This window comes from Drosophila subpulchrella, chromosome 4 (assembly GCF_014743375.2).
Source record: "Drosophila subpulchrella strain 33 F10 #4 breed RU33 chromosome 4, RU_Dsub_v1.1 Primary Assembly, whole genome shotgun sequence".
In the NCBI taxonomy this organism is placed as follows: domain Eukaryota; kingdom Metazoa; phylum Arthropoda; class Insecta; order Diptera; family Drosophilidae; genus Drosophila; species Drosophila subpulchrella.
In genome coordinates, this window is record NC_050608.1 from 759,568 (window position 1) to 768,976 (window position 9,409).

General features: G+C 36.6%; 1 protein-coding gene across 3 annotated transcripts; it reads left to right on the top strand.

The window, feature by feature from the left end:
* The first annotated feature begins 360 nt into the window (after positions 1–360).
* Positions 361–8,904, top strand: LOC119549813 (mediator of RNA polymerase II transcription subunit 26). 3 transcript variants are annotated; one of them, XM_037858293.1, is made up of 7 exons: positions 361–520; positions 802–890; positions 946–1,810; positions 2,570–2,850; positions 2,908–3,250; positions 3,310–3,381; positions 5,652–8,904. In XM_037858293.1, the coding sequence occupies exons 2-7, from the start codon at positions 825–827 to the stop codon at positions 8,522–8,524; spliced, it is 4,500 nt and encodes a 1,499-aa protein (XP_037714221.1). In that variant the 5' UTR covers positions 361–520; positions 802–824; the 3' UTR covers positions 8,525–8,904. The 3 variants fall into 3 exon arrangements, with proteins under 3 accessions (XP_037714221.1, XP_037714050.1, XP_037714131.1); XM_037858122.1 differs by having other exon boundaries at positions 2,570–3,250; XM_037858203.1 differs by having other exon boundaries at positions 367–507; positions 2,570–3,250.
* The last annotated feature ends 505 nt before the right edge of the window (positions 8,905–9,409 follow it).

The following is a 9,409-nucleotide window of genomic DNA, read 5'->3' on the forward strand; positions in this document are numbered from 1 at the left end:
GAAAAAATACCAGATTTGATGATGAACGCCGTTAGCCGCTGCCCAAAGAATAAGAAATTTAATCTTTGATCTTTAATGCAAAATGGAAGGAACTTCTTATTAATTGCCCTTCGGCTCACGAAATTAACCGAAGTTCACTCAGAAATGGTGAGTATTTTTCAGGTTTTTCCTTTGCTTATCTGATTGCACCCTACCAAAAGCGTTAGCTTTCCGTTTGACGGATTGCGGATAGATCTATGTGAAGAAAAGCTATTACTTACCTAGATACGCGTCCCACTCTGTACAGGCCTTAAAATTATAATGAATACACGTGAAAAGTATCGATATTTCTACTTATCGAACTTTTCCCACCCGCAAAGTGCAGCTGTCAATGGTGAAAATGGCGAATTGTGATGGAGTCGGGGAACTGACGATAAATTAATAATTTACTTTATTTTGTGACGAGTATAAACAATTTCGTGCTCAAGGAAGTGTGCCGAGGGATCAGGGACTTTACAATTTAATTGTGTAGCTATCATTTGTAAGCTAAACGATTGTCCAATATAAATCGTGCTTTAGTGTGTGTGTTTCACAGATTTTCATTGCATTCATTAATTACATTGTCAATTTTGAATAAATGGGTCTTCAGAATACCTACTTTTTTTGGGCACTACATTTTAAAGTGCAATGGTTTTGGTTTTTAACTCTCTACTGTTCAAAAAATGTTAAAACGAAAACTAATGACGATGAATAACGTTTTATATGAAGTACATTTTATTTTAATTTCCTTTTCTTTTTATGTTCCTCAAATCTGGATCAAAGGCCTTGTAACGCGGAAGATATAAATGAACCAAAACCAAATCCAGCAACTTACCACTCACCTATCGCAGGCACTTGATCAAAACTACGATGTAAGAGAATGTATTATCTTTTCAACAAATCGGTCTTTAAAATCTTTGTTTATAGGTCGTCAATATGGATGCTGTACTCTCTGTTATATGTGCACTGGAAGGCACAACAATTACCAAGGAGCAGCTGGAGGCCACCAGACTGGCCAAGTACATAAATCAGCTCAGAAGGAGGACTAAAAATGAACACTTAGCTCGACGTGCAAAGTCCTTGCTGAAAAAGTGGAGGGAAATGGTGGGGATTCAGCAAACAGCCGCTGAAAATGTGCCTCATCTTAGTCAAATTGCTTCCCAGCCCCAGCTAGCATCAGACTTTCCAAAGTCTACTGCGGTAGACAGCCACATAAGCGAGCCAGTTACTCATTTGCCGTTCTCTCAATCGTTGCCTTCGCAGCAAATTGTTCCACACATGCAATCAAATATCGACTCTTCCGAGCCTCCGCCTTTGGGTGTGCATACCGAGTTTCACACCAACTTCTCAAACCTGGTCAACAATATCCATGATCGCGAGCACGAGGAAAAATTCAATATAGCGACACTTCACAATCTAAAGGAACGGCGCCAACCCCAGCCCGCACTAAGTGGGCAAGTGGGCTCTCCTCAGCCGATCGTAATTGAGCAGTCTGTGAATTCCGTATTTAACCTAACCGACGTCAGCACCGAAAAGATACAGGAAGCTTCAGTTGTTATTGACATTGTATCCGATTCCGATGAAAACGACAACAACTGTTCGTCCAAGGGAGGAAAATCCAACTTGACAGTTCCTGTACCCCTTGCAATTCCAACAAAACCAAGCTTTCGACCGAAAAAATTGAAAAAGGAGAAAAAAAGTAAAGATAGAGGAGGGCAGGTCGCACAAAACATAAGGTTTGGGACAAAAGCTAGCGACGTTTTGCTACAGTCTGCTCTCGCAGCAGATTCAGGTATGATATAGTTGTATTTATTTGTATACCCGTTAATAGGGTAGAGTAAAAGGGTGTGTTGTATAAGTCAGAATGTATGTAACAGGTAGAAGGAAGCGTTTCCGACCCTATAAAGTATATATTCTTGATCAGGATCGCTAGCCCAGTCGAACTAGCTATGTCCGTGCTAACGCTGTGATCCCGAAAACTATAAGAGGAAAAAAGTTTTAATTAACCATTTTTAAGAGTTCCTGCGCAGCGGGAGATTGTTTTTCCGATGTGCGACGCGCCCTTAAAAGCCCTTTACGCTAAAATCCCGTTGGGGCTGGCCGTTAAATGCTTAACAAAACATCCAAGACTAGCCCGAAAATATGCTAAATAGTATGATTATCTTCTCTAGCAGCAACTTAATGTAATGAATCATCAATAGGAAGGATCGGAAAATTACAGTCAAAATAATACTAAATGTCTATCGGAAAGTATATTTTATTTTTTAATTGTGTAACATTTTGATTATTTGTAAATCTAAGTAAGTTTAGAAAAATTGTATGATTGAGAGACTTTTTCCCTATGGATTCTGTCCTTATGCCTTTAATGCTAGCCACAATAACTGACATTGACTTTTCTTATAAGTACAATTGTATATAATCTTCGGCTTGCCGAAGCTAACTTCCTTTCTTGTTCTTTTTTGTAAAATCTGAAGTAATCCCTTAAAGACGTACTTTCTATTTTTATATAAATGTCATAATTTATACATTTATTTTGTTATGCTTTTTTCAGAAATTTTTTCCCTTTCGAACAGTTCTATGAGCTCAATTTTATCTGGTGATGCTACATTGGGTAATTCCCAGCATAAAACTCGACTGACCTCAAGCGAGTTGACATTTACTGGCAGATTTAAGTCAGTAAACCAATTAGATGTTTCAAACCACAGTAATTCCAGCTTTTTGACCGGACAAAATAGTGTATTTCGAAGCAACGAGTCAGGGAAACTAGATGAATACAGTGCTTACGACTCAAGTGCATCATGTAGCCGTCTTTCGCCTTCTACTGTCGAGGATGTAAGGAAGTCTGATAATTTAATTAATGCTCGATTGAACAATGCAACTGCGATTCAGATGGCTACACCTGCAACAGGAATGGGTTATGATCCAAATAGTAGATCAGAGTATTCGGAAAACGCCTCCCAGTCCCAAATTCCAAAAAGGCGGGGTAGAAAAAAAGGATCAAAAGGTGTGGACGCACTTATCGCCAAGGAGTCTTCTAGCCTGTCTCAGCAAATATTTTTTGGTGGCTCAACTGTTAAAAAGGTTAAAACCACAAAGGAACTGTTCAATGAAATTCAGAGCAGAAAGTTGAGTGTTTCCATGCAATCATCAACAAGTAATCTTTCAAATTCGTCAACGAATCGAGAACTAGCTAGCCGTGCTGTTTTCCCAAGACCAACGTCGTCCTGTTCAGGTTCGTTTTTGGTAAAGGCGCATTGCTCACTGATTTATTATTTATCTAAACGTTTCTAGACACTTCAATTCATTCTCCACAAATTTTGGACACCTATTCGGGAAATGCTACTTTTACAAGCAAAATTGAAGGTGAGTACAAAAACAGATGAAAATTTTAAATATGGTTAGATATGGGACGTTCCACATCAACCCGGCCACCCCCGATTTTTATTTTAATTTTAAAGTGCATAGTACCATCTGAGATCAAGCACATCGTTTCAGAGATTCATAACCCCACTATTATTTTCTAAAAAAGCTCGCATTTTATTTCACTTGATTCAACGTGGTATCTTTGCCAAATAAAAAGTTATGATTTTTATACCCTTGCAGAGGGTATATTGATTTCAGTCATAAAGTATATATATTGTTGATCAGCATGACTAGAAGAGTCGATCTAGCCATGTCCGTCTGTCCGTCAGTTTCTACGCAAACTAGTCTCTTAGTTTTAAAGCTATCGGGCTGAAACTTTCCCAAAAGTCTTATATCTTTTGCTGGTAGTATTTAAGTCGGAACCAGCCGGATCGGCCAACTATATCTTACAGCTCCAATAGGAATAATCGGGGAAAAAAATTATATCTTTAGTGTTTATACCCGTTACTTGTAGAGTAAAAGGGTATACTAGATTCGTCGGAAAGTATGTAACAGGCAGAAGGAAGCGTTTCCGACCCCATAAAGTATATATATTCTTGATCAGGATCACTAGCCGAGTCGATCTAGCCATGTCCGTCTGTCCGTCTATCCGTATGAACGCTGAGATCTCGGAAACTATAATAGCTACAATACTTGGATTAGGCATGCAGATTCCTGAGATTCCTGCGCAGCGCAAGTTTGTTTCAAAAGAGTGTCACGCCCACTCTAACGCCCACAAACCGCACAAAACTGTGGCTCCTACAGTTTTGATGCTAGAACAAAAATTTTAACTGAAATGTATTGTTCTAATCAATACCTATCGATTATCCCAAAAAAAAAGTTTGCCACGCCCACTTTAACGCCCACAAACTTCAAAAAATCGTAAAAATGAACGCTGATATCTCGGAAAATATCAAAGATAGAGAAATGGGGTTCCAGATTTAGATTCCGTAGGCTTGAGCGCAGCTCAAGTTTGTTACGCGAATATGCCACGCCCACTCTAACGCCCACAAACCGCCCAAATCTGTGGCGCCCACAATTTTCATGCTAGATATAAAATTTTAACTGAAATGTATTGGTCTCGTCAATACCTATCGATTGATCTAAAAAACAATTTGCCACGCCCACTCTAACGCCCACAACGCTTAAATCTGTTTACCGCCGGTAGGTGGCGCATTTGCTGCTTGCATATCTCCATTTTCCTTTGGTCCCTTTAGCTGAGTAACGGGTATCTGATAGTCGAGGTACTCGACTTTATTTTAACATATAACCTCCTAAGCTTGGAAATAACATTTTTTAATTAGTTTTGAATTTCGAATTAAATTTTATCAAACTCGGACGACTGTATCATATAGCTGCCATAGGAACGATCGGAAAATTGGTGGGTAAATAATATGAAACAAATCGTAGCTTCGGTGTTTTTTGACAAATTATCTTATACTATTGGGAATATTATTTTTTTTATTTTTAAATTTAATAATTATAACTGCAAGGGTATACAAACTTCGGCATGCCGAAGGTAACTTCCTTTCTTGTTCTAGATTCTTTTTAATTATATACAAAATTATTCAAGTAAGAATGTAAACAAAAAACTTAAAAAAAATGTGTATATGTGAAAAATCTTGAAAACTGCACAATTTTCAATGTTTGGGTTAGCAATACGCAAGTGAAATTTTTTTAGATAGGTTACTACAACTTTGGTCAGTCGTAAGACTGTCACAAAATCGTCACGCAGTCAACTGCGACGACGGCAGAGCCTGCAACGGCAACGCAGCGCGTCTAGTCGGGCATTTAAAAAAAAACGCATCAAAAAGGGGCATAAAGGTGATGAATTTGTGACAGTTTTTGTGCACTGATGAATCGTACAACATGCCTATGTTAATATCATCACCACTTTTCATAGAAAATCAGTAGTGATCAATTCATTATCTCCCTGCATAAAACGTGATGAAAGGTACTGCAGGGAAAAAAAAGCGAAACTTTGGAATCTGTTTCTGTGAGTGCTTTGGTCTGCGAAAAGTCGACCCCTGTTTTATTCTAAAGAACAATGCAAAATTTTAAAAGTGTATACGCTAAGGAACTTTCTTAAAATAACTGTTCATAAAATGTGAGCACAAAAATAAAGAGAATATGGAGAGACAGTCGGTCCAAAAGCAAAAAAACGTACCAAACAAAATTAGCAAATAAATGATACCTGTATTTATATTTTCAAAAAACATTTTTTTTTACAGAACCTCCTAATTCGGATAGTGATACGGTCACTTCAGAACCATCTCACGATAGTAATAAATCACAAGAAATTAAGGAATCTACTTCACTGGACAGTAATAGTAATTCTCTTCATACATTACATTTACCAAGGACTCCGAAAAACTTGATGCCGAAAAATTTTAATGATGTTACCACTCAACTAATGCACCTAATTCACAGCTTAAACAGCCCAATGAGTGAACTTGAAATTGAGGAATTGTACCAAGCTCAAATAGTACCATGTACTTGCATAGTTATCGAGGAAGTTCAAAGTACATTAGGGGAGCCCAAAAAAGAAACTTCAGACACTGATACCAACGATCCAACAACTAGTTCAAATTATGATGAGAATATTTCTCGCCACAAGAATGAAGAAAACATGCTTAATTTTGAAAGTTTGGATAACGGTGAAGTAGGTGAAATGCAGCCAAAAACAGTAAAGTCCATATTTGATCTAGATTTTGACGATAACGACGATCCTTTGTATTCAATAATGGATGAAATTCGGAAGCCAATAGTTAAATTTGAAGATATAAAAAAAAACTCTGATACCAAAAATGTATCTTTTAGTTCACCTGTACAAAACGTTTCGTTAAATTTGCTACATATTAACGCCGATGCTCAACTTGACAACACAAATCAAGGAAAAGTAAACAGTGAAACACAAAACGAAGTTCTTCCTGTTTTTACGGTTCATGAGGATCCTGATTGCGTAGCAAAGCATAGGTTTTATGTACAAACCAACAAAGTGACGAGTTTTCACATAAATTCATTGCATAATTTCTACATACCAAACATAAATGGCAATTGGGATAGTGTTGACTCATCTCCTAGTTTTCCATGTGAGAATAATTTTCTTCACACCTTGGACTCGTACACAGTGACTAATGGAGCTGATGTTGTACCTAAATATGGTCTTCTTACATCAGATATAATAAGAAAAGATCTAAGTTCTTTAAAATTTATAAAACCTTTCAAGGCGAAACGTTTTAAATCTTTTATGTCACCGTTTCTTGGCGTTGCAAAGTGTTTACCAACGTGTCGACGTGCTAGACAAAGGGTTAAGGAATGGATTAATTCGTCGAACACTTCTGGTCAAATTTCAAAAAGTTTAGAAGTTCCCGAAATTAAAATAGAACATAAATTTAATAGTTCCAGCCCGCTAAAGGTTAATATTGATGTTCCGATTTCTGCTATCAACAGCCATAATGAAAACCACGTGCCAACGCAAGTTAATTCCAACATCAATATATCACCATCACCCGAAACATTATTTGGTACGCGCTCCGTCAATGCTTTCAGTAATAACTTATTAAAATTGGCTAACGATGAGGTGCAATTCGCTGACCCTGAAACAAGCGATAAAAGTAGTGATAACGAGTTTCAGGATGACAGTCCGTATAGTGCTAGTAGTTCCAGCAGTTTTAGCTTTTCCGGTTTAAAAGAAACTCAAGACTCCATAAATGAAAAGCTTAAAAATAAAAGGACTGAGTCAATCGGCACAAAATCAGTGATACATCAAGGAAATAAAAGAATATATGCGGGGGATGCTAGGAAAAACAACAAGTCTGTACGGAAGAAATTTAATATTCCAGGCAAGCGGATTAAGACCGCTTTAAATGGAAATTTGTTTAACCTGAGTAGTAATAATAACAGCAGTGATAGTGACAATGAAGCAGAGAATGATAATGAAAACGAATACGAAAACAGTAATAAGGAAGAATACGCCGTTGTTCAACGCCCACTAGGTGATGGTGGAGCTTGCAGCAATCATATTGTATTGACAATAAAGAAAACTCCAAGCAAAATCAATTCTCCAGCAAACTCTATGAATGCAGTTTCACCAAATACAACATCAGATATCGGAAATGTAAAAAAAACAATTACCAATTCTTTTCTGGAAGATGCAACTAAAATACGAAGTCCAACTAAAATTTCGGAGGAGAAAAGTAAGTTTATATCAAAAGCATACAGGATAGCTTCTCGGTCCCGCTATCGCCAAGTAGGCCGAAAACACGTAAAAGGTCGAACTCCGACTATTGATTTAGAACTTAAACATTTATTCCATTTAAGTCCAAAAGAAACAGATCACATTTCAAAAATGAAGCTTCACAATAAATTGTTTTTCCACCACGAATTGTGCATGGAGAACGCTGTAGGTATAGAGGAAAAAATAATAAACTATAGCAGCAGCAGCAGCTCAAGTAATGACGACGATAGCGAAGTGGAAAACACCTTCATAGAGGAAGAAGAAAAAGTTAAAAAAAGTTCATCTTTCGATACATATAAATTAAAATTTGAGACTGAAACGAGTGCCGGTGCAGCGATTTCCAAAGTCAAATTTGAAAGCGAGGAAGATTCATTTTTAACTTCCTCGAACGATAGCGATAGATCAGATGAAGAAGAACGTGAAGAAATAAATTATACAGTCGACGAGCGCAACGATTTTCGAAACAACAACATGCTGCAATCCTTTAATTCAATATTTGATGAGAGTTCTGTTGCCAGTATAAAATCAGCCCCGCCTATAGCATCGCTAGAATCACAAAAAAAAGAGAATACCGATGTTAGCAATAGATGTTGTAATAATAACAACTTAGATGTTGGCTTAACCAATGAAATCAGTAACATCAGGCGAAAATCTGCTGAGTCGCCAGAGTCATCAAATAATTTTCCATTACTCGGCTTTGAGTACCGTACTGGGATTCGTCAATCCTTAGACGCTGCTCCAAAAAGTATAGCGGATAAGGACTTAACCAGGATTCAACAATTTAAGGAATGGCATCAAGTTCTCCAATTAAAATCCTACAACAATGAGCCCTTAATCGTTTTGCCTTACGTTTTGCTTGAATAAATTCAACGTTTCACTCACGCTGTGTGATAGCATTTCCAATACAAGAAGATGAAAAAGTAAAAGCGTGTAGCGAAATTAAATTCATTTAAAAAATTATTATCAACTTAATTATAATCTTGTGTTGTGTATAAGTCACTTTTGATTAGATCACAGCACTGTTGGTTAATTGTACGTTTGCCACGATAAAAATAAGCATAATAGTTTAAGAAGAATTGCGTCTGCAATATGAACTTTTGTTACTGTTAAAAAAATAATTTGATATGTTTTTAATTTGAAAATTTTCAGTAAATATTTAAGATTATTAATAACACAAACTAATGTATAATAACTGTAAATAAACTAGCTATACATTAAATACGTTTCTCAATGAATTTATTAAAGAAATTCTAATTTTATAAACAGCAGATATTTTTCGTTGTCGAGTTCTACGGCGTTTGACAAATTAAAACAATAAAAATAATTAAATTAGTAATATTTTATAGTTCTTGGTTTTTTGTTCTATATATTTTATTTTCTTCTATGAATATTAAACATAGCAAACTAAGAATATTTTCGAAGGGAGTGGAAGAAATGTATTGATTAGAAACACTTAATAGGTTTTAAGAAAAGAGGATAATATAGGCGAGGGCCTTGACCATCATATTATTAACTAATGCTCCGAATCTAAACTTTTGGCCCGTCAATAATTATAACTAAAAACAAACAAAAAAAGGTACACTGAAAAAATCTTTAAAAACGTGGGCGCCACAAACTTTTACAAAATCTTCAGTTTTGAATTTCACGTAGGGTATCAAGTCATCAGGGCAAAACGCTCGGCCGCTGTCGACGTCAGTAAAGAAGTCGGAGTAGCGTCGAAAACTGCTGACGAAAACTTTCGGGCAAGAA

Excerpts from the sequence above, each read along its gene's own strand:
- LOC119549813 (XM_037858122.1), top strand. The coding sequence starts at position 825 with ATGAACCAAAACCAAATCCAGCAACTTACCACTCACCTATCGCAGGCA. Across the intron at positions 3,251-3,309 it reads ACCAACGTCGTCCTGTTCAG|ACACTTCAATTCATTCTCCA; the intron begins GTTCGTTTTTGG and ends AAACGTTTCTAG. Across the intron at positions 3,382-5,651 it reads TTTTACAAGCAAAATTGAAG|AACCTCCTAATTCGGATAGT; the intron begins GTGAGTACAAAA and ends TTTTTTTTACAG.